Genomic DNA, 27912 nt, shown 5'->3' with positions numbered 1-27912 from the left:
GTGCAGCCATGTAACTAGCAATTTTTTATATTTATCCCCAAGGCATTCTGACAAGCAGTCCCTGAAAGTAATCACTGTGCACAGCCCTATTTTGGAAGACTCTTTTACAGATGAACTGTGGCACAGTCTGTTTTTTAAACATGATACTCCTCCATTCCTACCCCTTCAATTTCATAATCAAAACAAGTCTTTAACAAAACCCAAACAAACAAACCAACATTTTTAAAATTTAAATTAAAGGGTGCAAGAAAAAATTTGTAAGGCAGGATATTTTAGGATAGATAATGACTCCCACAAATGCATAAGGAACAATCCCTCCTGAATCAGTGGGCTCAGTTTTATGGCAGAATCTCATTGAAGTTCCTCTACCAATGCAGAGGAGAGCTGAGTCTTCCTTGATAAGTGAATGAGCTGATTGTATTGCAGGACAATTTCTACTTGATCTTATTCCAAGTGGGCAAATCCATAAGTGATTGCATTTGGGCAAAACAGCTGTCAAAGAGATCAGGCCTGGGAGCTCTGCATTAAGAAACCAAGTATTTGTGCATAAGGAAGTTGCATAAGCACCAGCTTCTATCCTGCTTGAATCCGCTTTGTACCACAAAGTGGGGCTGTGAGAGCCATGAGACAATTTCCTCTCATTCAGAAAGTCTCAACATCAGCTGGCAGTGCCCCAGACAAAAGGAGAAGGACAAAGGAAGCACACCAGAGAAAGGATGTGGCATGTATCAGTGTTCAGACCTGAGCTAGCATAAAGCCCTCTGCTACAGAGGTGTGAAACTGAGATGGGAATCCAAGCCCTTGCAGCTGGTGACTTCACTGCTGTGGCCAAATTCATTTAGCTGTGCAGGCATGTGACTTGGGAGCTGTTACTAACAGCACTTCATGGGACAGTCTTCAATGTCAGCATTATGAGATGCCTGTAGCACAGCTTCCCAGTGGGGTTATATCGCTTTAACAGAGGGATGCTGGCCTCACCCACTGACAATTTAAGCTGATTTAAGCTTCGTTCTCCTTACCATCTCAAGAACTATTCCTGTGACCATCTGTCTGTCTGTCTGTAACTATTCTGAGACTGCTCCTGTGGTTTTCTGGATGCTTCAGCTCAGCAGATGTATCGTCGAGGGACCTCCTGCAGCATGCTGCAGTGGCTTTACCACTCCCCTCAGCCTGTGGCTGGGTGACACCAATTGCAAGGCCGGCAGATGGCAATCTTTGTATTCATTTGCTCTCTGTATAACACTTTCATCTTAGCGGACATAACACCAGTTGCATCAGTTTGGTGTAGAACTTGTGTCAGTCCTGTCCAGAAGATATTTTGTTCTCTTTGGCTGATGTCTCCATCGCAGATGTCAACCAGATGTAGAACAAGAAATGGGTCTATGTGAGAGCCTTCCTCTCACCAGGAAGCTCTGTAAACTGGACAAGCAGAGGTGCTAAAGTCAAAGTCAGCTTGAACACAGGCCAGTAACAACATCCAGGCACTAGAACTTCCCTGAATCTCGACTATAGCCTGAACTTTTTGGGCTGCAACCCTATCAGTACCTAGGAAGCTTAGCCTTGGTTCAAAACATTTAATGTTATAGTTTGTAATATTTATTTTTAAGCTTGAGTGTCATATTGCATCACCAGTTTCTAAGCAACATTGCTGAGGACTCCACAGAAAAATGTATATTTAAAAAGTGAAGATTCAAATGAGGCCAGCCAACCTATTTATCAAAAGCTCCTTTCTATTTTAGGAGCTTGATCTGACTAACCAGGCACTGCTTTTTTGTCACGGGTCACTGCATTTGCAAGCCTCCCTGTACTGACTCCCTTTCCTGCTCACATACAGGGGGCTGAAGTGCAGTTCCCCTGTTTACACTGGTAGTTGTTATTTCTCCAGCTGCTGGCTGGGTTATGACCCCAGTCAGATTACTAATAATAGCCTTTTTCCCCCTCAGGAAAGTGAGGACCCAGCAGGGTTCAAGAAACCTGTCCCTCCTTAGAGCATCAACAATGTCTGGCTTCCCAGGATTCAGGCTCTGGTGCTCTCCACTCTAATAACCCCCTGCTGGCATCAGCACGGGAACCTACACCTGCTTATCTGGCTCCCAGCTTCCCAGCACTGAACAAAGCAGACGAGGCCAGTTTTCTAAACCCCTCATCTCCTTTCACCTTCCTTGGGAGCAGTTTCTCCCTCACTCCCTGGACGATTGCCTTGAAGTCTACTTAAAGGAAAGTTCTCAATTGGCCCTCAGCTGTCTCCTTCTTGCTGCTACCTTATTCCTCCAGGCTTTGAAGGACTGAGAAAGAATCCTAGAATCCCCTAGTTCATGGGGTAGTTGACTTTCCTATTAATTCTTTAGCAGCTGAAATAGTGTAGTTGTGTGCACACCCCTTGACACATTTATTTTTTGACACATTATTTAAGTCTGATACCTAAAGCAAAATATAAAAAGACTCGCAGTACTGTCATCCTTAAACAGAGATACAATTTCCCTTTGTGAACACAGCATTAACTTTCAGTTCCTTATTAAAAGCACTCTAAGGGATACAGATTTTGTACATTGCATTCCACCTTTCTCAAACTGCTCATTTCAGTTCAGTGGGCTATAGAATGCATTTCCATACACCTCCAGAGAGCTGCCCTTTCCATGGGTGGGTGTCATTTTGATCTCAGATTTCCATGTAGAGGTGTCCAGGGAGATTTCATTCCATCCTTTTGTGATTACTTCCAGTCCAGCCAAGAAGGTCTCTTAAAGCCTTGATTTGAAGACTAAGCCAGAGAAAACAGCCACATTCTTGAGCAAATTATCCCAGGGTTAACTAAGATAATTATTAAAAATGCAAGCAATTACTTCAAGTCTGCATTTAGAAAGATTTAATTCCTAATCATTGGTTATCCTTCTGCCTTCCTCTGCTGGATTAAAAGGCAATTTATTTGCAGATATCTCTTTTCTGTATTGTCCTAGGGTAACTTTATGATGCCTGTATCCCCAATCGTCTGTTCTGTTTGTGCTGAATATTGAGTCCTGTCTCAAAGCACCACGGGGCCATGCTAATCTTCTCTGTATCGTTCCAATTTTTTAGTATATGTGCTGCCGAAGCGAACGATTTTGGGTTTTTTTCCGGACCGGTAGGAGGGAGGGGCCACGTGGGTTTGCTTCCTTGGAGGGATCCTATACAGGGGTTTTCTCCCAAATTTGTCCCAAACCAGGACATGTATATGCATAAGAAGGTCATGAACCATGCATGGCTGTGCCTTCCACATACTTAATTCCCCACTTCCCTCACCTCCCTTTCAGTAGGATCATATCCAGCTATCACATCACTTTTTGAATGGTTTGCAATCCTTTCGAAAACCCTGATGTGTACAGCATAAATCACATTACCCAACTTTTCATTGGGCTGCTGGCAGGCTTTCTCCTTGCTGCAATATCAGACCAAAAGCCTATTTCCAGGGCGTATGTACAGTGACCCTTAAGTCTCTTACTGAATAGCTGCCTTCAGGTATATTGTTCTGTATCTTATGAACCCTTTATGTCTTTATTTTTTCTTCTTGCTGTAAAACCGTGCACTGGCCCTTTAAAATATGTGTTCACTTTACTAGGAGTCCTCTGTTGGCCTGTATAAATTGTTTAGTTTCTAAGAAATTTCGATGTCAAATATTTCCAGCAGTCATTTCAAGTTTATTCCTCGCCTTGGACAAAGGTACTATCAAACATCAGCCTTGAGAATAATCCCCATGGTTGCATGCTTTTCTGTGTGCTAGATCCTCCCTAAACCTGCCTTGCAACCTATCATCTTCTCTGATCTGCCACCCTTTGATACATTTAAGGCAGATTCTGTTGCATGCTACTTCTTCAGTCAGGTTGGGAAAGCAAAGGAAAGTCCTCACAGAAGGTCTTCAGCATGTCTATAATTGGATAGGATGGACAGCAAAGCTAATATGGAAATCTGGGTTTTTCCTCTGCTGTCATGCACTGAGCGTATTTTCCTTGGCATCATTAGACTTAGATGAGTGATGCTTTGCCTCTGTGTGGTTTCAGATTATTACCAAACGAAGAAAATTGAGGAAGTTTAAAATTTTAGTTGATTTATCCCAAATCAAATATTTGGCTTCAGCACTGTAGGGTCACTTCTTTTTAAAATCTTTGTAATGAAACTGGATGAAACATTGAAATGGAAACCTCATTTTTGTTTACAGTCTATTTAAAATGTCATCATGAAACAAGGTATTTTTAAATGACATTTTTTCCTTGTCAAGATAAATAAACTGGCAGGCTTAATACTAATTTAAGTGGAAAATGTTACCCACTCTTACTCCATGGAACTCCAGTTTTGTGATTCTTGTGAGACGTACAGTCCTCTTACCTCCCAGTGAATGTAGAATGTGATATTTTGGGAAAGGCTAAGCATTTTTGCCCTCGTGTTAATATGAGCACAGGCATTCAGCATTATCACCTACCTCCAGGCCAAACCACTGGCCACAAAAAACAAACTGAATGCGCACTAGCAAAACCACATCTAATGTTTATCAGTGCATTTGAAAATGTAAATAAAAACTAAGAAAATAAGACAGAAAGAAAGGAAAGTTTTTTTCTTTGAGACATTAATTTCAAGGAAAGTAGAAAGTGCACCTTCACCTCCAGACAATATAACTGAGATCAAATCCAGTCTGTTATCACAGACATGTAACAGCATCATGTCAATAAGCAAAATCTTGGAAAGCAGTTAAAGTAGTATTAAGATCTTGGATATTTTTAGGTGTTAGCCATCAACTACAATACACTGAAGGTGCTCAACACACTGAAGCCAGTGTGAATCAGCTAAAGACCAGGTGTTGCCAGCAAAGCTGTGCCAGTTTACGTCAGCTCAATAGAATGGTGTCATTTACACCATGAAGGGAGAGCAAGGACATGACCCTGCCTTTACCCTTGTCTCTGTAGGTATTTTTGTACCTTTTCTCTCTCTTTTTTTTTTTTTTTTTTTTTTTTTTTCCCCATTGCTGGTGCACATTCATGGGAAATAGATATTACTCTAATTTTAGTACAATAGTAAACAACCTGATCCTTTTAAAAACTACAGATTAACAAATAGCCATACCCATATGATGTTTGAGGAAAGAATATACTGACATACATGAGGACCTGAAAGAAAAATTGATTGAAAAGTGAAGAAAAATTGGATTTTACTGAGGAACTCCTAGAAAACAATAAAAAACAAGGAAAGGGGAAGGACAAGGCAGAAATAATGAGGTTTCAAATAATAATTATTAAACACCAGAGCTGTTATTGAGACTGATGGAGAAACATGCGTTTTTATCCAGACAGTGTCCGTTCTGTGGGAGGAAAGAAAAAGCTGAGGTCGGAGAGCACCAGAGAGCTGCGATGCGTGAAGGAAAGAGTTAAGGCTGGAGTCACCCTCTCTGAAGTGCTCTGTGATGCTGTGCAGTGTTTCAGCCCCCAGAGCCTTCCTCCTCCTCCCTCCCTGTGTCGGAGTGGGGAGGAGGCGGGTTCTGCTGAGCTGTTAAATCCTGAGTGAAGTTTCCCCCATTTCCAGTGGCCACCGTTGTCTGAGGCTGGTTCAGAGCAGGGCTGGGGTTGCCCTGACATTTCTGGGACCGCGGCCAGCCAAGAAGAAAAAAAGACGAGTGTTTTACAATTTGCTTTTGTCAAAGTGTGGAGAAAGGGGAAAGGGAAGCGTCCTTTTTTTTTTTTTCAGCATCACATTCCTGTGTTTTTCTTCAGCCTGGAAAATATATTAGTGCTGGTGCTTTCCTCTCTGGAAACAAAGGAGCTAAACGGGACTGAGGAAGCAAGGAGTGGGAAGGAGGTTTGGGAAGTTTAAAAGAGAGACTTGGAGCAGCCAGAAGTTCCCTTTTCTTAAATGAAATCCCTGCCTGTGTGGGTAACCGGTACAGCAAAAATCCAGACCTGCAGGTAAATGGAGAAGCAGAGATCACAAAGGAAATTTCCGCTAACCTCATCCCGCCTGTCAAGAAGGTGAAGAAGAAAGTTAAGACACACAACAGGCTCTGCGACCTGTTGGGCTGCATAAAGATAAATCACTGAACAGTAAAGTTGTATGGCATTGGTCTCCTTTTAAAGGAAAAAGACGGTGAAAACTCGTCTCTGGCAGGGGAACTTCCCTGAGAGTGTAAGTTTCAAGTCAAATTCTTGCCTTTCTGCTCTATGTACGGGACCCTTTCTCTGTGTGTCTTTGCATGTGTGTATAGTGAGAGTGTGTGAGAAACGGGGAAAGCAAGAGAGAAGGATGCAGATCAGGGTGTCGTTTTAGATAGACAGTATCATGTTACAGAAGGATGATCTCATTTTTTCATAAAGTGATCCATTCTGTGTTTTTCCAAAAATAACTGTAAAACTTACAAAGCCACTAGGACAGGACTGGGGTGTAACCAAGCACTTATAAATCACACAAAATAGCCAGCCTGTGCTTTGCAGTTTTAATCACTTGTGCAAGATATCATCATACTGTTAACATCTAATTTTTCTCCTTCTCTCCCCACCCCCACCCCCCCAACAGATTGCACAATGAACTGGAGGCCAGCTCTCAGCTTAGCCCTGCTGTGGGCAGCATGGTTAGTGTGTGGCTCTGAAAATACAGAGAGGCTAGTGGAAAGAGGGAGCCATGGAGTTAGGAAAGTGCCCCTCGCTTACAGAGCTCCAAGCAGCCTCCTGAGAAGGTCTGGAGCACCCCTGAGGAATTCAAGCCCAAATCCTCAACACCCTGTCACCAAGAGGAATTTTTCAGCATCTCCAAAGCCACCTGCCAAGCTCCTTCAAGGGGAAGCACGTTCCCAGGCCAGGGGCATGGGGACCAGAATGAGACTGGTACAGAGACTCACAGCTGCAGCCAAATACCCCAAGTCCGAGATGATTAAGGACGAAGGGATATCCTCTGCCACCCAGTCACGAGTGGTACGTTTCCCTTCAGGGTCAAGTTCTCCCAATGTCCTGGCCAGCTTTGCAGGAAAAAATCGAGTGTGGGTCATTTCTGCCCCCCATGCCTCTGAGGGCTACTACCGGCTCATGATGAGCCTGCTGAAAAATGATGTTTACTGTGAATTGGCTGAGAGGCACATCCAGCAGATCGTGCTGTTCCACGAAGAAGGGGAAGAAGGGGGAAAAATTAGAAGGATAACCAATGAAGGAAAGATCCTGGAACAGCCACTAGATCCTGCCCTCATCCCTAAGCTCATGAGCTTTCTGAAACTGGAGAAAGGGAAATTTGGCATGGTACTGTTGAAGAAAACCCTGCAAGTGGAGGAAAGGTATCCTTATCCAGTCAGGCTAGAGGCCATGTATGAAGTCATTGATCAGAACCCCATCAGAAAAATTGAGAAGATGAGGCAGAAGGGCTTCATCCAGACATGCAAAGCAGCTGGGGTGGAGGGGCAAGTGGTTGAGGAAGGCAATAATGGGGGCACCATGCAGCCTACCCCTGGCAGTGAACATGTCCAGGTGTCAGCAAGGAAGGAGGATCCAAGGAAGAGCAATAATCAGCCAACAAGGACCAAAACAGTGAGGAAACCAATGACAACCACAGCAGCCCCTCCTCTGCCTACAGTAAGGACCACTATCCTCCCTGCCACCACCACAACTACTCGTGCCACCACACATGCAGTGACAACAGCCAGCCGGTCTACAACAACAACCACACCCCTCCCCAACACACAGAGGACCTGGACAATGAAATCACATCCGACCACAGAGTACCACAAGCTGCCAGCAGTCCCTGATGCTACCACGCCACGAGTCACAGCCTCTGAGGACTTCTACTCTCCTGTGTGGAAACCAAACCGCAGGGACCGGCAGCGTGGCCATCAAGAGAAACAGCTGGCAGCCACTCGGAAACCAAACAAGGCTGCCCGCTATGACAGCTTCACAGAGGTCCCAACAACTCCCTCAGTGCACTATACAAAGGCAAATGTGGGTAGATTTAAAGATAACAGAACAGACAGAAAGGACTTTAACCACAGGGACCTGAATGTCACTCCCGGGCAACACAAACCAACTAAGACTAAACCAACAAAAAAGAAGACCCAAGAAAAGATACTCAGTAATGAGTATGAAGATAAATATGACCCTAGCAAGCCTGCTAGTTCCCATTTAGAGGAACAATTTGCAGCCGGAAATATTCCCCCAAAGAAAGGAAAAGAATCAAAGAAGCATGACCGAATAGATAAACCTGAGAAGAAGAAGAAGAAGGACAGACCTGACAAACAGCAGAAGAGTGAGAAGCAGTCCAAGAAGATCAAAGCTGAAAAAAAGAGCAAGCAGGACAAAGACCGCAGTAAGAAGAAAAAGGGAAGCAGGACTGAGAATGAGGATTTTCCCAAGTCCAACAAGAAGACTTTCCTACAGCCTCCCAGGAAATCAGCAACTAACCTCCTGGAATATTTTGAAGGCAAGAGGAGGCTCATTGTAAGTAATTAATTCATCTGAATTTTATTGCCTAAATAAAGTCATATCTCCCTCATAGTAGGAATATGTGGAACTATAAGTTTATAGGGGGTTTGTATTACTCTTTTTGGTGCTTTTGTCTTAAGAGGTAAAATTTGTAGACCCAAATGATTGTTTTCAACAGGTTTGACAACCTCATGCTGGAAATCTTACACGCAGTATTAAAAAATCAGTCATCCAGAGATTAGGCTAAAACCTGTTCCCAGCCACTTCCATGAGCCACCATATAGCCATCAGATTATCTTACTTCCAGTGGATACGTAGGTGTCAGGATCTGTACCATTAAGATCAAAAAAATGAGGTTCCAGTGTGGATTACATCCATTTGTCACCTTGGGGTACTTGCCAAAGTTACCACGTTTCAGTGCTCTGCATGTCCTGCCAGCTGGCACACCTGCTTCATACTGGTGCTGGTGTCCTAAAGCTGGAAGAAAGCCAGGTGGCTTGGCAACACCAGTGCACGTCTGACTGAGGATATACACAAAGGCTTGTGATCAGATGCCCTGAGGGATGAGGAATTTGGGATTAAGATCTGATGGGAATTTGGCATTCAGATCTCCTAGACATCTTCAGAGATCCTGTGCAAACTTTATTTTGGTTTGGGTTTTTCGCCTGCTGTTTGTATTAAACTGTAACACCCCAGCAAGTTTTCAAGCCTGAGAACTTCAGCATGATCTGGAGTTATTTGTCCCCAGGTTTTATAGTGCTGTATATTTTTCCAACTACTTATAAAAACCACTTCACCTGGGAGAGGAAACAGTTTTAGTTATAGTACAAATGTTTTTTCTGGCAGATGACACATATCCTGAAGGGTACACTTTGGAAAACAGTTCTTTAAAAATATTATTGTGGGAGCTGGTTTCTTGCAATTTTCCTACTGCAAACTGGTCAGTTTCACAGTTATTGTCCAATAGTCATTGTCACAAATGCCTTTGACTTTTATGCTCCATATTCCAGTGTAAATAGCTAAGGTGCCAAGCTAAGATGCCAAGTTAAGATTTCAACCATTGGAATGTAATGAATCATTCTGCTGATGATTCATGGGCCTGAAAACAAGGCAACTTTCTTCTCCTCCTCCCCATTCTTCAAGATGTAGGGACTGTGAAGAGCTAGCACTAGAAGTAGAAAAAAGCCATATACTTGAAAAAATTGAACCTGACTAAATTTTGCAAATAATGCCTATTAGTTACTTGTTAACTAATATTTAGCCAAAACAAAAGCTCAGAGAGAGAAACTGTGTAGAAGTTGGGATCCTTGAAATCTGGTCTCAATGCTGAGGTTTCCAAGAATATGTGTAGCATCAGGACAAATATTAAAAAAAAAATAAATAAAAAATTGAAAATAAAAGAGCCAAAAGTAAAGTTCACAGATGTCAGGGTGCTAATTCATAACACCATCACAGTCCTGGCAACTTAAAGGATCATCTGAAATTTGAACCTTCTGATACTGGGCCACCTCACAGCTGGATCTCTGAGAAAAGAGTTGCACAATCTCAGGTTATCAGGTCAGAACTCACTGAAGATTAATGATTATGCCATGCTGCACCTCACTTTTCCAGAATCTAGTAACATCCTCAACCTGCTTTCTCTGAAGCTCCCTGAAGAATAGGTTTGGTTTGGTTATTAGTAAAAGCAGTGCCTGAACTCTTTTCTCATTGCCCAGCACGGCACATGTGGAAAACAAAGAACTCCTCAAGCTTCTTTGAATCCACACACGTGCCTATTTGCATTCCTTCCAATCAAACTGTTCAGTTCCCTTAGGGGAACAATCCTTACAATTAACTCTGTCATTCATGAGTCTTTAAACTCCCTTTCTAGAGAATTAGCCCACATTGCTGCGGAAGCAGCTCTACCCAAGTTGTTCCCCATTGCTTTGCTGTACTTTTTTTCTCTCAGACTGGCTTCCAAGGACATTTTTTCAGTTCTTTTCCAAACGTCTTTTAAGAAGGACATGGGGTTTTAAGTTCTACATCATTAACAATTACAGATTTCAGTGTGAATTTCAAATATCTGGAATTCTGAAGTCTACTCTGGGTTAAGTTCAATTAATAACAAATATAGGTCCCAGGTGCAGAAACTATAACAAATATATGGGTTTTGACTCCAACAGCCTCACCTCTCTATAGTGAGGCTTTTATTGCAGAGTCTTACAAATGTTGAGAAATTTTGGCCTTGTGAGTTTGGATTTTTTGCTTATTTCTCTGTGGTGATGAAATGCCAACTGACAGTTTATTTGTAACACTCCATATATATTCTCATGCATGTATACACATATGCACACACACACATGCAAACAAGGAACAGAAAGATAACCTGGGGACTGGAGCACTTCTCCCATGGAAACAGGGTGAAAGAGTTGGGGTTGTTTATCCTGGAGAAGAAAAAGCTCCAGAGAGATCTTATAGGAGCCTTCCAGTACCTAAAGAAAGCTTATAGAAAAGAGGGAGAGTGATAGTTGTGGATGCTCTATCCCTGTAAGTGTCCAAGGCCAGACTGGATAGGGCTTTGAACAACCTCGTCTAGTGGAAGATGTCCCTGCCCCTGGCAGAAAGGTTGGAACAAGATGATTTTGAAGGTCCCTTCTCACCCAAACCATCCTGTGATTTTGTGATACAAACATTGATAGAGACAGTGCATATACAGCCTGGGTTAAAACAGACCTGGCACAAAGCTTTGATTGGAAATTTGTTTTGTTCTACAACATTTGGCGAAGCGGATCAGATTCAGGCTTGACTCTTCATTCCAGTTTATGATCTCCAAAACTAGGAGGAGACAATATAAACAAATGGTCTGTTTTTCCTCTTGGTTCTCAAACTCTTCTCATGATCCCTTTTTTCATTTGAAGCATTTTTACATGCAATTCAAAAGCAATATGTAACATGCTGTAACCCAGAAACCAGATCCTCTTTGTGTCTGTCACTCTCTCATTCACCTTCATGTCCCAAAGCTGTAGTCATGCCAGGGGCCTTTGCATAAACGAGAGGCAGATTTTATAAGCCTGGTAATGTTTTTACATTGATGAACTGGATTTATAAAAAGTGTACAGTAAAATTAGCCTTCAGGCCCCACAAACTTCAGAAGGCAGCCAGAAAGTTATTACTTCTTTTACAGATTAAAGCATAAATTTGCAGCTGAAGGATTTTGGTGATTATTTGTGACCTTAAATCATAAAACTTGAGTCCATATTCCTGTTCCCTTTGTATTTAGGGGATCAGTGGCAGGTGCTTGATTGCAGTTCTCTGCTGCCAGTGGGAATGATTACATTCCTAGGCATCTTCTGCTGCAAACTGCTGCATAGGATCACTGAATGTTGTTTACACATACCCCTTCCCTGGAATATTTTCTTCTCAGTCACTGATGAAGGATCTGAGTCCTGTGCTCTAAACTTTTTTAAAATTAAATCTTTGCAATCCTTAGAAGGCTTTGAAGTAAGTACTGTAAAATGTAGAGCTTTTTATGCTTTGTTATCATAATTGTTCCTCTTCCTTTTCACCCACAGCTGTGCCTTCGAGCAAGTGTAAGTCCCATAAGACATCAAAGTGGCTTAGAACAAAGAAAAGCAAAATCAGTCGTTTTCAGATGAGGTCACAGTGGCCTTAGCAAGATGGCCATCCGTTACATAAGTACTCATGTAGCCCTATCTGTACTCACCCCTTGGCAGTCAAAACAGCCACGAGAGCCCTGCCTGGACCATGGGATGAGGGCAGAGAGGCTGCCATGTTCCCAGGGCTCCTACTGTGGGCAAGTCATAGCATCACAGAAGGCTGTGAGGGAGACCTGGTGGAACTGGCAGGGCAAGGGATACAAGGAGAGTATGTGGCTTTCTGTAAAACATAGTGATATTTCTTCTACCAGCATTGTGGTATAACCAGCAGAGGAGCTGGTGCAACCAGCTGTACATGCTTCCAAAGGTTTTCCTGTAGCTGGCTGATTGTCTTTGGGTCAGGCCTGGGTATGAAGGTCCACTCCAAACAGAAATAAATAACAGCTTTATGGGAAAGAGAGCCCACTTTGCTGGTGACTAGTTCTCCTTCAGTAAAATCAGTAAAATCATCAGCTGCTTCATTCCTTATACTAACCAAATTTTTGTCTCTGCCACCAACCAGCTGATCACAACCCCCAAGGCAGACAACACCATGTACGTACAGCAGCGAGACGAGTATCTGGAGAGCTTCTGCAAGATGGCAACAAGGAAGATCTCAGTCATCACAATTTTCGGCACCATGAACAACAGCAGCATGAAAATTGACCACTTCCAGCTAGGTTCTTTTGCTTTTAATACTTTCTTTCCATCTCATGGGCACAATACAGACAGCAAAGGGAAAAATTGCCCCAGCTTGGGTCAAAATCTAAGACCTTGCAGGAGCTGAAAAGTAGCTCATTTAGACATATTTTGTGTCACCTATTTCACATTCAGAGTTTCCATGTAGACAGGTGACACTGAGCATCCACCTCTCTTAGGTAGCTTTGAAACAACTGCTGTGAGAGTTCAGGTCATGGGGAAGCACCCACCAAAGCCAGTGAAAACCTGTCCTTTTTTAACAACAGTGGTTGGACAAAGACTTTGGGTTGTAGTCCAGCAAAGCACGTACGCTTAGGTATCTCTTGAATCATTGAACCATTTCATTTCTGTCTGTATCTAGAGGTTAACACCACTGTGAGTGCTTTGCTGGATGAAGCCAAAGAAATACAAATTTCTACAGTTCTATACTGCAAATAGAATAAAAGCTCCCAATTTCACTTACAAGTCCACCATATCTTTCCCCTCAAAGTTCTTCTGGTTTTACCAAACCTTGGGAAAAAAGATGTGTGATGGAACAGAAAGCTCAGGGCATGACCAGCTGCAGGGTGTTTCAGGTCTGGCATATAAATGGCCAGAAGATCACAGATATATGTCTGGCTTCCAGCTGTGCCTCTGCTACTCTCAGAGGGACAAGATCTAGCCTTGTGTCCCTAAATGACAGCAAGTCACAAACCCTGCCAGACTACCCATTTATGCACCTCCTTGACAAATCTGGAGCACTACGGGATTTTCCACATCAGGCCAAGGTTACTCAAGGTCACTTTTTGTGTACCTAGATCCATCTGCCTGTCAGTGGACTGTTTAGTATTATATTTAGCTCTAGTCTGGCTAATATTCAGATATTCACTCTGACACAGACCATACTCTTTCAGCCTGTTCCAAACTCAACCTACATCCAAACTTTCCCCAAACCACATAAGTGTATATAACAGCTGAGCTCTCATAGGAGGAATTAAATTGTTGACGAAAAACAGGGCTTCAAGGCTCACTCTCTGTGAGCATCAGGGGCAGCAAATGTTCCTAAGAAACATTTTATACACAATACGTTTCTGTAGTGAGAAGCTTGAGCACCCAGCATGATGAAGTCTACTCAGAGTGCTGCATCTTGTGACTGAAATACAAAAGACAACAACAGAAAAGTCAATAGAAAAGACTTTTCACTTGAAATTTCAAATACATTTTGAAGTGGTGAATGAAAGAGCTCAGTGACACTGGTCAAGATTAGCTCTTGAAACCATTAGCTCAGTGAAACGAGAGAATATTTCCCACTTTTCCACTGGAATGACCCAAAAGCTGAGTGTCACTGCAGAGGTCTTCTCTTCAGCCCAAGTTAGCAAATGTGGTCTCTTCCCCGTGGGAAACAGGGCTTTAATCAACTAAACATCAGCCTCTGGCTACCCATCCTATAATCAAAGCAAGTATCTAAAATACTAGGCCGCTGTACTGCTAAAACAACCTACTGGCCTTCTTTGTAACCTCGTTGGAATTATTTCTGAAGATAACTCATCTCCCCAGCCTGTCTAGCTGCCAAAGACATATGGAGAAATATTTCTCCATTCTTTCAGAGAAAATGCAAAGAGAACAAGGACTTTGCAGGTAGCAGCATAGTCTCAGCTCCAGTGGATCTTCATGCAGATCCCAGATGTCCTTTATGAGGCAGGGGTCAGAGACAAACAGTGACTTGGAAAGAAGCAATTAGATTAACAACTTCTTTTTTTCTCCACAGAAATAGTTTCCAAGTTTGAAAGTCTGGTTAGCCTTTGTGGCACTATATTTTTCCTTGATACAGAATTTCTCTGCATCACTCTGTAGTTTAATTTTCTTCTTTTCTTACAAAAATGGTAAGTTTTGAACGAAAATGTCTTAAAAAGGAAACTCTAAGGAGCTATCTTCATATTGATATCTAGAGTTTAAAGCAGAAGGGTGCCATAGGTCAGATGGTCGAATGTACTACTGTACCTTAGCTGTTTTCCATCACATTTCACAACAACAACTTTTGCATTTTTCTGTCTCCATCTAGGCCAATGAGATAGTCTTTGCTCTTAAACATGAACTTCTAGTCTATGTTTTAATGGTCATACTTTCTACTAGTAATACAAGTCTCACTCATTAAGCACCTGATGCAGGATTCATATAAATTTATGAAGCAGATAGCCAATTAGCACATCCAGCAATCCATCCAATCAAAAGCTAATAACATTCCTTGTTAATTCTTTATAGAACTTTCAACTGAGGTATACATATAAAAATGAAAAATCAGATAAATTAGATATATAGCGTGGTAAGTGTAACCAAATTTTAATATTTGCTAGCTTGATTTTTTTTTTTTTTTTTTTTGTAAGCAATGGGTTCAAGGTGTGAAGCCTAAAGATCAGATTCTAATTCAGACATTTTCCCAAAATTTAAATTCAAATTATTCGTTCAGTCTATGCACAGGATGGACCTATGCAAAATTTGAAACAGATCAATATGTTCTTTAAAAGCCATGTATGTTTAGAAAATTATTTTAAACGCTTTGCTGTATAATGACTCAAATCTTTCTTGTTGCTGCGTGCCTAACTTGGATCAATTAATCACATCTCTATTTGCTGACAGATAATTATGGAGCAAGGGACTGAAAAGTTGTACCTCTGGATTCCACCTCTTGATGACCTGCTGTGTCTCTGACTTCAGGCAGCTCACTTAAGCCATGGCCGGGATTTCTAAGTGAGGATATGAATATAACATTCATAGTGGTGTTACAGGGCACAGGCAAGCAGTCTTTGCAGGGAGTTCTTGGTGCCCAGGTAACATTTAGCCTGTCCTTGGCTTTCCAGGGCTACAATTGCATACAGAGGCTTGTTTCAGCCCTGCTGCAGTTGTATAGGGCTGTGCTGATGACACTGAGACTTTCAGGACTTGACTTCAAGGCACCCTGGTTCCACAGGATGAAAGGAACCTCACTAACTCCACAGGCTCGTCTTCAAATCTCTGTCTTCATTAAGTCTTTTTCTCATTGTTTCAGAATGTTTCCTTAGAGCGGACCACTGAATAGGTACAAGTCGTACTCAAAAGAAAGTTTTTGCCTGTCTAGAATCAGCAAAGCAGAAGGAGGAGGGAGCACCAAAGTGGGGTATCTAGAGAGGTATGCTGCCAGCACTGCAGCATTCAAGACATATTAAACAGTTTCTGGTTTCTTATGGTCACTACATGTAAATTTTTAATACTGGTTAAGGTTAACTCTACTGTCCTGGCCAACCTCAAGCTGTTCTAACTATATTTTACTGACCCAAACCACCTATGCTGTTTCATCTGCACATGGTGCACATTGTCAAAATTTCTATTTTTAATTACAGAAGTGACTACATTTCAGGAGCTGGTGAAATGAGTAATACATGCATATACATGTATGAGCATATTGAAAAACTCTCAAATATCTTCCCAGGAAAAAGCAAGATTTTTCAAAAGAACATACAAATGATAAATACTGAAGTGCATGAGCTCTAGGATCAACTGATTTTCAAAGACTATTGGGATAGAAAACTAGACAGTTAAAAGTCATATGAATGAAAAGTTCACACACATGGTTTGTAATACATTGAATATGCAGCAAGAAGACAGCTTCTGAGAAATGAATTCTCCCTTTTTTTTTTTGAGGCAAAATTAAAGGTGGAGTGCTGTGTGATTCCATAACTATTTTTATTTCTCCTTTGCCTCACATTAAGATAATGAAAAGCCCATGAAAGTGATAGAAGATGAAGATCTTGTGGACCAGCAGCTCATCAGTGACTTGAGGAAAGAGTATGGGATGACCTACAATGATTTCTTCATGGTGCTTACAGACACTGACATGAAGGTCAAGGTGAGGGTTTCAACTCTTGGAACTCAGCTCTCTTGAGAGAAAATGCATTGGAAACATATGGAAAGATTGAAAAATTTAGGAAATTACACTACACACTTGCCTGTGAAGCACATAAGGTACTGATGCAGGCCCTGGTCATTGCTGGAGGACAAGCAAAAAACAGTAGGTGAAATTTTCAGAACATAGGTAACTATCTTCATTCTCGGCACTTAGGGGATCTCAGGAATTGTGTGTTTCTGCTGGAATGATGAGGAACAGAACCTCCCCACACCTGACAGGGTTTTAATGAAGTACCTGGAATTCTAAAACATACAATTTGCCTGCTCAACAGGATGACAGCTCATTGCATAAGGACAATCCTCTAGCTGAATGGCCTTACAAGAGAATATAATAACTGCAATGTCCTGGCCTTATCACACAAAATTTCAAAGGGCAGTCTGACTACAAAAACAATTATATTGTCCGTAGTTTCTGATCTGTTTTAGGCTGCATTGCTTGTGTGTGAATTAGAATACTTGGATCTGTAAATATCCTACAATGCTGTGATACATGCAGAAAGGCTACTAATATGAGTATCCTTACACCGAGCTGTCCTGTTTTTTTTCTTAACAGCAATATTATGAAGTACCCATAGCAATGAAGTCAGTGTTTGATTTGATTGACACCTTCCAATCACGAATTAAAGACATGGAAAGACAGAAAAAGGAGGGCATTGTCTGCAAAGAAGATAAGAAGCAATCCCTTGAGAGCTTCTTATCCAGGTATCACCTTCTGTTCTTATCTGCTGCTTGTTCTACTAATTATCATTGTAGAGGAAAAATACCCGTGTTACTATTTCTGGGATTTTTAAATACAGATTTCTCAGTATTTACAATGTTAAGCAAATACAGAGATGCAGCCAGAGCTGAATGCAGTCTTGTATAGAACGCTGAAAGACAGGAAGCATGTTTCCTGATGAACTAAATCTTCCTTGGACACTGATTTTCAGTACCTCAGTTTCCCCATCATGACATGGAGATGATAAAACTGATTTGCATTAGAAGAGCAAATAAGGATTAATTCACAGATGTTAGCTGAATGTTTTGAATGTATGAAGCACAGTGTTTATGTGTTTTGATCACCAACCATCCCAATCTCATTAATCCCATTCTAATCCCTGCCATGTAGTTCAAATCAGTAATTAATTCTCTCTAACTTGCTTCTTATCCTGCTTGAGATAACAGTTTGTCTTTGCTAGTATTAGTCATGCATATTATTAAAGGTCTTGCAGATGTCTTTTGCAAAATGTTGGACACCTTCTACAGAAAGACAATTTTGTTTATGCAGTGTCTACGTGCTGTGTTATTACACTACCCTGAGACCTAAATTCCAGGCAATAAATTCATCTGAACTGTGGGCATTCAGACCCACAGAAGAGCTGTGCAGCTACAGCCTTCTCTCAAATACCACAGGATAATTGACATGAAATTAGGGCTACCCCATCATTCTAGGCCTTACCTGTTACAACTGCATCCTCCTCACCTACTGTGAGAATCCATGGGCATGCACTGCTAGTGCCAGATGGCTTTAAAAATAACTGAGGCAACATGATGGATTAAGATGAGGAGAAGAGCAACAAGAAAATGAATAGGTTGTTGGTTCATAAACATGTTAAAATTCAATGGCCACTTCAGCAGAACCTTTAACAAGATCCACTCCACCCACCTCACCACCTCCTGTTTAGGTCCCAGTGATTCATGCTTGAGACCACCAAGAAGAACCACAGTTTGGAAACAGCTGATCAGCACAAGAAAGAGCTTGTATGCTGGAAAGGGACAGGCCCCAAATCCTTCTTTGCTTGGAAACAGCCCTAGCAATAAACACACATTAAAAAAACTGAGCACAAAAAATGCAGAACATTGCATCTATAAACAGAACTGCTGCTGCACAGAATGCTTTTGTTGTCTGTAAAACAAGCACCAGGCTTTAAATACTGGGTGGACTTCTCTAGCTACATTGACTGGTCAGATTCCCAGTAAAATTAATTCCAGCTTTGTCTAATATCATTTTCCCAGTTGAACAAGAGCCCTGGCATCATCTCCCTGGCGCTGTTCATTGCAGAGCTCAGTTATAATAATGCAAATATTGTTCTTAACAAACCTGCCTGGTGTGAAAGGAGACCATGAGAGCCAGAGCCAGCTTGAATAATGCTTAAAAGCCACATGTAGAAGGAAGGAAACCTTGAGTTTGGATGTGAGTCCCCCTCTAAGACCTAGATACTGGCTGTGCTGCTCTCTGGGCTCACACATCTGAACAGGATGCAAAACAGATAGAGGAGGAAGGAAGGATCCGCACAGGGAAGGGTCTGGCAGATTTGTCAGGAGTATTGGTCCATGGCTTCTGATGTCAGAAATAAAGCAGAAATCTGTGCACTAGTGCTGGTGAACTAACAGCTGTGAAGGATCTACTGAATTAATTTCTAAGAAGTAGTCCCAGATAAGCACACCAAGTGCTCCTGGGGCAGGGGACTAAAAAGCTTGAATGGCTTTCAACACTTTTCAGCTCTGTGTAACTCCAAAGGAGATATTAAAAAAAACCAGAAAGAAATACAAAAGTATCTTAAAGTGACTCACAGTTTTTCCCTTGGGAAAATATGCTCTAATGGCCACATATTCACTCACTGTTCATAGGTAACTAGGTGCTTTTCTATACAAAATAACACAAAGATTATCTTGTTCCCCATTTTCAGAATAATGACACAAAATTTCCCTCCTTTTCTTCACATCACATATGTGATCCTCAATGTTTCTCATTCCTGTTCACTTAACTGTACACACACATTCACGTCTCTTTGCTGTTCCTCCTGAGAAAGATGAAAATTGAGGAGGTTTGCTTTTCAAGGATTTACTGTTCTAATTGTAAAAAACCAGTCAGTATCAATCAACAAGCAAAGACATCAGCATGCCCGGCTCTTCTAACAACTTCTTCTCTGACTTTGAGCAAGTCCCACCATAGGACTGGTGATAGAAGCTGAAGATTCAGTTTCTATCAGTGAAGCTTCTCTTAAGTGAAGCAGAATTGACCCTTTGCATTAGCCTTCATTTTGAGATCTTCACATGGTACAGCAGAAAAGCAGCCTGTTATTATAACACAGTAACATCTGCATCCATTTAAAATATCATTTCCTGCTGTAAAAATATCCCCGCAGCTTTGAAAATTCCTATAAACCTGATTTATTTAGGTTAAGTGGAGAAGTAACTATATTCAACAAACAAGTTGTTGAGAGAGTATTAAGAACCTCCAGAGTTAGAATTTTTAAAGATTTCAAGTATCCTTATGGCACTGCCTTTCTTTGACAGGAAAGGAAGGAGATCCTCACGCAAAATCTCGGGTAGATGGTGCAGTCCCTATTAAAGAAAGATTCCAAGATTTATCTTATTGCCCCTTGCAAGCCTTATACAGCCACAGGCTGACACAAACACACACAAACAAGCTCAGATTTAAACCCATGTTGAAGGTATTTTGAGCAAACGTGGTGCAGGAAAGAAAAAAGAGGTCAGTGATTATTTACACAGAAGTATGAGTTATGTCTGAAATGAAGATACACCCTAATTCTCAGACAGCCCTTGGACTGCAAAATAACTCTGCAGTTCCAGTAGTGGTGAATGACGTAAAAGGTAAATGCCTAGTGAGGAATTCCACAGGAATCCTTCTCTCTTGAATATACACTTCTCAGCACTGCTGTAACTACTAAAGGGGCTTTGAGCAAAGATCATAAACTTCGCAGTGTTTGTTTGGTGAAGCAGCAGCACTGCAGGTGTTTCTTTGAAAGTTTTAGAGCTGTAAAATTCAAAACAAGCTTTAACTTCTCCCACTGATGGACAGAACGGGGAATATTTCCCATCCAGCTGTTACTTAGAAGTTGTGAGAGATATGACATATCTCAGCCCACAGAGAACAGAAATGCTGGGAGGACTTGACTCACGTGTCACGACCATGCCTGGCCACACTCTCTTTTTCAGGTTCCGATGGAGAAGGCGGCTGGTGGTGATCTCTGCTCCCAGTGATGAAGACTGGGCTTATTCCCAGCAGCTTGCTGCTCTCAGTGGACAAGCCTGCAATTTTGGTGAGTCAAAAGGAATTACATTCTTGCTCCCCCAAACCACATCCTTCCTGGTGATGTGATGGATTCCTTTGCTCAAGTTTGAACCTGAACAGTCCAAGGAGTCTGACAACTGAAAACTTTCCTCCAGATCCAAATGGAAGATTGCGCTAAGCAGGTAGTAGAGCACACTGGCAGCTAGGACAGCTTAACAAAGTGCGCCCTGGAATAATTTTTGAAACATTACACTAATGTAGCAGAAAATGCTAGCATTCCAAAACTTCTCTTCAGATTTGTACTTCAGGAGAGTAATAGATGTTTTGGGGGTTTTTTGTACCTCACAACTTAACAATGTAAGAAAAATGCTTTGGTAAGGGCAGATCCTTTAAGATCCAGCTGAGAACCGGGCAGGTGTCAGGGAAATGCACGGACATCAGGGTTTGTTTTTTTTCTTTTCCTTACTGCTTCATTGCCAAAATCTGTAAAAATATCAATGGAAGCCATTTCAATCCAATAAAGGCCCTCCAGACCCATAACTAGGTACTTAACTTCCACCTGCATAGTCAGTGGAGAGAGAGGGGCTTCTCCAAGAGACAGCTAAGGACAAGACCCAGAGGCACTCTTCTGTCTTCTTGTCTTGAAGAGAGACTTACTCCTTAAGTTCCTAACAATGCATGTACCATACAGGCTCTAGACTTGACTCCTCCAACAGAATGAAACAGGTCCCTTTCAACAGCTGCTAATTCAATGCATTTCAATTGCACCAGAAGGAATACCTGCACAGTGTGATTGCTTATTCATAATCACCTGGCTTTCATTCAGAGCATCAGCATCACCTCATTTGGAAAGCATCAAAGTAAACTGCGACATGGGCCACTGCAAAATGCTTTCTGAAGAATAAAATGTAATCAAAACAGTTGGGTATCCCCACCCTTTGGTAGGGACGGCTTGAACATGACCCAGTGAGTTTCTAAAGCATTTGTCAAATGGGTGTTTTAACTAAGTGGTATGTTTCCAAGCATCTTACCTCCAAGTTACAAAAGTAATTACATCAAAGACTTCATGGATTGTACTGATCCTGCTGTCCCTAAGGTCTTTCTTCAAAGCAGAGGCAACAGTCCAAGCCTCTGTGCAGAACAAATGGAAGAAGTGAGTATATGTCATAAACTATTCCCTGCAGCCATTCAGAGTTTAACTGGCATAGGTTATATTGCCTCTAAATATTTTTTTTGCTGCGTGTATGATAAGTAAAAGCTTAACTAGTGAAGAAAACAGTGCAGAAAGATTCTGGAGTTGGGGAATGGCCTCTGCAATTTACCGGTGTATTTGATGATTGTATCCCTATGCTACAGAACCACATCACTACGCTGTTGTCCTTGGAACAGCTTTGTGCAACTGATATTGCATTTACTCAACACATCAGCTTATCCTTTTGGGACAGATGATGTGACTGGCAGGGACTCCATAGAAATCAGTAACTCTCCTGGAGGGCTGGCTGAGACTGGGCCCTAATTTAGCAAGCACAGACCTGGCTGATTAAACTGAAACTGCCCAAAGATAAGCACAAAGATTTGGTCTGACCCAAAACCCTCTTCATTTCCTCCACAGGTCTGCGCCACATAACTATCCTCAAATTGCTGGGAGTTGGAGAAGATATTGGAGGTGTGTTAGAGTTGTATCCAATTAATGGTAAGTGACTGTTTCCAGTTTCTTCAGTACTACCCATGAAGGGTATTATACAGTGCTGAGTACTGCTTTGCTGTAATTTCTTTAGAGGGATGAGTATGACTTTCCTCTTCTGTTTCTTTTAAGAAATAAGATGACACAAAAGCAAACAAAAAGCTTTCTTGGTGTTTCTGTGCTAAATATTATATAGGTTCTTCAGGGCAGAAAAGCAAAAATATCTGAAATTCATTTCACATTTTGCTTTCCCACCTAAGCTTACAGTCCCCAGTACACTCTTCTGCCAGCCTTGCTGTCAAAGACAGGGATGTCTGTGCCTTTTTACATGCTCAATGGTTTGCAGGGCTAATAGAACACACAGTCAACAGATTCTCCTCTATGGATCCCTCATCTATATTCATAGAATGGCTTGAAGTGAAAAGGAGCTCTTAAAGATGATCTAGTTCCAACCCCCTGCAATAGGCTTGGACATCTTTCACTTCATCAGGTTGCCCAAAGCTCCATTTAACCTATCCTTGAACACTTCCAGAGACAGAGCATCCATATGGGCAACCTGCTCCTGGGTCACACCACCCGGGTCCTCTTCCTTATATCTAGGAAGATCTAGGAAGACCTCTTCCTTATATCTAATCTAAATTTACCCTCTTTCTGTGTAAAATTAATATCCCTTGTTCTGTCTCTGGGCCCTGGTAAAAAGTCTTTCTTCATCTTTCTTATAAGCTCTCTTTAGTATTCCACTTGCATCCCAGCAGGCTCTTCCAGGTAGATCCTTAAGAGACTCCCATTGTCAAATGCTGCAGGTTCCTCTACTACCTAATCCAAACAACTGCCTCCATCAGCGGAGGAACAAAGACAGAAAGCAGCTTATTTATCCCATCTCTGCTCCAACTGCCCTGTGCATGAAAGCATTCTAGTCCTTCTACAGCCCAGGAACATTAGGTGTGTAAGGCAGGGTGCCACTGGGTAAGAGTCCTACTGCCAAGCCAGCTATATATATATGTGCCCACTGATCTTAGTTGTCTCACAGTTTCTACTCATTTACCCAACACAGACTTCACACTTAAAAGCCTGGAGTTCACCAGATTTACGCTAGAACATATACTTTGAAGCGGAAATGACATCTACCACATCCCATACCTCACAATATCATGACAGTTCAAGAGTGAGGTTCTATAAGCTCTATATCCTGCAATTCTTCTATCACACTCCAACTCCAGTAATTTCTTTCACCGCTACTTTTTTTCACATATGCATTCTGCAATACATAAACTGATGACCCAAGCTGCAAAGACATCAAAGAAGTTCATGGATTTTGGGTGACAAAAAGATGTACCACACTACAGTAGCTTCAGGCTAGAGAATAAGGACAAGTTTACTAAACTTAAGCTGTTAAAAGCACATCCTTGGCTCACAGTAGAGTAATTTCATTTCAGATCCAGGAAATGGGTCTGAACTTGCAAATGACAAGAATCTTATATTGCCAACTCTTGGGCTATATTCTATCTCCTGTTGCTAAGGGTTTTTTTACCTAGAAATCCTCATCACCTAAACAAAACATTAATGCCGATTTTATGTGATCGCTTTCTAGGAAGCTCAACTGTAGACCGAGAAGACATCCCGGCTAATTTGGTGAAAGACATTCGAAATTATTTCCAAATTAGCCCAGAATATTTCTCCATGCTTCTGGTGGGGAAAGACGGCAATGTCAAATCCTGGTATCCTTCTCCAATGTGGTCAATGGCCATTGTGTATGACCTGATCGATTCCATGCAGCTCCGGCGCCAGGAAATGACAATCCAGCAGTCCCTGGGCATGCAGTGCCCCGATGACGAGTATGGTGGGTATGGCTACCACAGCTACCACCAGGGCTACCAGGAAGGTTACCAAGATGACTACCGTCACCACGGAAGTTACCACCATGGATATCCGTACTGAACAGAGCGACAGCCCCTGGCTGCCCCCGTGTCTCTCTTCCAATAGCTAGCTGATCAAGAGGTGGCCAGCTACGGAAAATCGTCCCAGGCCACCTAGATATCCATTCCTCGTTCTTCTGCTGTTCAATCAAGGGACTTTGGTCATTTGCCTTCTCAAAAAATGCAGAAGCTTTTACAGTGAAGCAATTCAAACCAGTAGTATTGAAGCTTTAAACAATAAAGACTCCTTTATATTTTTAAACCTTTATAAACAAAGGCCATCAGCAGGTGCTGTTTGTATTAAAACCAAACAAAAAACTCCACAACCCCAGGCCATGGGCACTACAGTAGGATAGGAACAAACTGTCCAACAATGTGCTTTTTACTACTTTTTCTAAGGACAAAAAAAAAAGTATATTTATTGGAAAGTGAGATTTCTTTATGCTTATGAAGAGAAACAAAGAACCACACTTTGGGTCTCTCTCAGAAAAGGAAAATTTAAGAAAGGAACTTGGGGCATACTCTTTAATAATAACAACAACAGTAATAAAATCTCTTGGAAACACTATGTTTAAAAAGACAGCATCCCTTCTATAGTGCATTACCATTGTAATTAGCTGACTTTATGAATGAAAGTAAGATTTATGGCTATGGCAGAACTTGTTCCAATACAATACAATGTAAACTTCTTAACTACAAAGCTTACTGCATGGCTATTTATTCTTTCAGTTGGGGTCCTTGTTCTCTTAGGTCCTGCCCATCTCACTGTTAAATCCAAGTTAATGAGAGCTAAGTGGAAACACCAACCAGGGTTAGCACTGTCTGAAATACAGAAATCTGAAAAGCATTATTTTCATCAGAAAATGAAATCTCATTTGAGTATATTTTCAATGAGTTGTAACTAGCTCTCTATAATAACGCTTTCAATTAAACTGTTACTCTAAATTTCAAATTTTCTTTTACCTCTTCTTCTCATACCCTCCCCTATAAAAGTGATCTGGATTAAATGTTTATAAAAGTATTTGAGATTAATTTAATCTGCTAAACCATCTCTATTTCTGCCACACTTTCAGAAGTGGTTTTTTTCTCCCTTCTCATTGATGTCTTCAGGCATTGGACCTGCAGCATCACCCTACCTTGCTGTAACCAGTGGCAGGAACTGCATGCATAGTCATGGTTTTAACACCATTGGGGTTAGATTTCTAAACATTAAACAGGAAGCAGAAAGATTATGAAGTGTCTTTAAGTGAAGATAGGTACCATGTCACCCTTTATAATGGCACATTGGTCTCTTCTGAAGGTGTGCCTGACCAGTCACATCTCTTTCAATAACCCACGATGTAAGTACACATCACATACAGATGCACACAACAGGACTCGTACTGGGTATTGCCATCACAGAAGTTGCACGGAACAGGGAGAAGCTACAGCTCTAAGATGGCCAGAGCACGCTCTGCATTTTGACTTTGGGCATTTTCCTGATTTTTTTTTTCCCTGGTGAAAACAAAACTGGCTAAAGCAACAAGTTCACTTAAAAACAGATGCTTTCTTTAGAAACTTAAGTCACAAAAAGTCAGGCATTACTTGCCCTTCTGAATGTCAGAAAGGCAGACAAATGGTCACAAGGCCTTAGCTTTACAGCCTTGGTCACTCTCTGGGGCAGGCTGCCCTCCCTATCACAAGGTCCAGTTAGTGCAGGGCACAGCTCCTGACTTACCTTTCTCAGGTGACTGGAGCTAGCTGGGAGAAGGCATTTGACAGAATGATTTTGAGAGGACTGCTGCCTGCAGAGAGCTTCTGAGCTCTCAGTGATGATAGCACTACCACAACTGAAAGCAGTGGACAGAGAAATTCAAAAAACCAAAAAGAATCACAGGATGGAAGGGTTTCTAGAAGAAAATGGAGTGTCCTGTAGCTCACTTTTAGAAGACAAGAGTTCATTGCATCACTGTATCAAAGTCAGCTGCCTAACTTTCCTTGCCTAAAGCAAAAGCAGAGGAAAGTATACCAGATGCCTAAGAGGCACCTCCTGTAGACAGAAAGAAAAACACCCTTGGGGTATTTTCTTTCAGGTGCTCACTTAAACTTTCCTGTAATCTTGTTTTCATGTAAAATCTTTAAATGAAAGCCCTTTTAACTCACACTACAAATCACATAAATTAAATGTCCTGTGCTGTGAGGGTTAACTTACATTAAAAAGAGTGCAGCACCTGATCCAAATGGCCTTTTTTTTTTAACCCCCCATCTGAAATTCAAAGTCAAATTGTGCAAGTACCAAACCCACCCTAGGCATACAGTGGGAGTTGCATTAAAAAGACAACTTGAAACAAGTTGTCCACTTATCAAGGGAGGTAGAGATGGGCTCTTAGCCAAAACCACACATCCAAATATTCACAGAATTTGTAGAAGACTCTGTATTATTCTGCATTCTGGTGCCTATTTCTGCCCCCATTACAAAATGACACTAAATCACCAGAAAATTTTAGGAATTATTTAAAATCCTGATTTTGCAGCCCACTTTTCCCTATGGAAAACTAAAAGCAAAGCTGTAAGGAGAACCGAGCCAAAATATTCTTTCAACAACAACATGCCGTTATCTTGCAGACTATATGCATTCAGGAGTTATATTTCCCCAAATGAAGACTTCATTTGGCAAAAGAAATCCAATCCAGACCACTGGATCTGTCCCTGCAGCATCACTCCAAGGACAGACTTACTGAGATTAAGGTCCTATTTCAACATACCTTAGTGGGAAGATTCTACATGATAAAGAAAATCTTTTTTCTTATACATATTTATGGCATTTGATTCAGCTCCAAGATGGCTGTTTTCATCCACAGTCTGTGTTTGAAGCTGCTACAGTCACAAAATAGCTGAAATTAACCAAAATTATTACTTCTTTAATTGACTTGTTACAAGCAAGAGAAACATGAACACACTTCCCTTCCTGGGATGTTTTGTGAACTATTTTCCTCAAACCTGGAGGGAGGAACATAACACCCTCAGCAGCAATTAAGTTCAAACGCTTGAGAATCTGGGCTCTAAATCAAAGCTTAGCATGAGCACTCTGCCCAATGTATTCATTAAAGACTAGGTGCCAAACTAATGCTGCTCTCCAAAAACATACTCATAAATTTCCCTATTGTAATTTCGAGCAAATATAAGTTAAGCTTTCCAACATGGAGTAGTTTCCATATAGTGGAAATACTTAATCAAGTGGGATTTCCCATGATCTCTCTGAAACATGTAACTCTATAGAACTGCTCCCCCTTGCTCACCAGGGCTGCTCTCCAGCTGACAATTGTTCACAGTCACTTCCTCTAACAAATCTCACCTACACACTACATCATGGATAGCACAGCAGCATAGATTTGCATGTTATGCTTTGGGTTACTATTTACCCTATGTTACTGCTAAGTGGGTGCAAATCCTTACCCATGTAGACATCAGTTAACATTCTTGTTGCTGCAAAGGGGATATACAGTTCTCCTTCATTATATTAAGAAACCTGCCTGGCCATCCAACATAATCTCTCTGAGACCTCCAACCTGAAGACAACAGAAAGATTTCTATGTTAGACAGAATCAAATCCGCAGCATGAGCAAAAACTTGGATCAACATTTAT

The 27912-nt window shown here is 41.5% G+C and overlaps 1 protein-coding gene and 1 non-coding gene across 2 annotated transcripts; one reads left to right on the top strand and one right to left on the bottom strand.

Moving 5' to 3' along the window:
- Positions 1-3031: 3031 nt before the first annotated feature.
- Positions 3032-3094, bottom strand: LOC120749721 (U6 spliceosomal RNA). The gene has a single exon (XR_005699771.1). It is a non-coding gene; the product is annotated as a U6 spliceosomal RNA (small nuclear RNA).
- Positions 3095-5534: 2440 nt separating this feature from the next.
- Positions 5535-25239, top strand: CCDC80 (coiled-coil domain containing 80). The gene is made up of 8 exons (XM_040055901.2): positions 5535-6141; positions 6529-8429; positions 12573-12729; positions 16474-16610; positions 17223-17371; positions 20612-20715; positions 22300-22380; positions 23963-25239. The coding sequence occupies exons 2-8, from the start codon at positions 6537-6539 to the stop codon at positions 24307-24309; spliced, it is 2868 nt and encodes a 955-aa protein (XP_039911835.1). The 5' UTR covers positions 5535-6141; positions 6529-6536; the 3' UTR covers positions 24310-25239.
- The last annotated feature ends 2673 nt before the right edge of the window (positions 25240-27912 follow it).

The sequence above is a fragment of the Hirundo rustica genome, chromosome 2 (genome assembly GCF_015227805.2).
Source record: "Hirundo rustica isolate bHirRus1 chromosome 2, bHirRus1.pri.v3, whole genome shotgun sequence".
Classification (NCBI taxonomy): Eukaryota; Metazoa; Chordata; class Aves; order Passeriformes; family Hirundinidae; genus Hirundo; species Hirundo rustica.
This window is presented reverse-complemented; position numbering and strand designations above follow the sequence as displayed.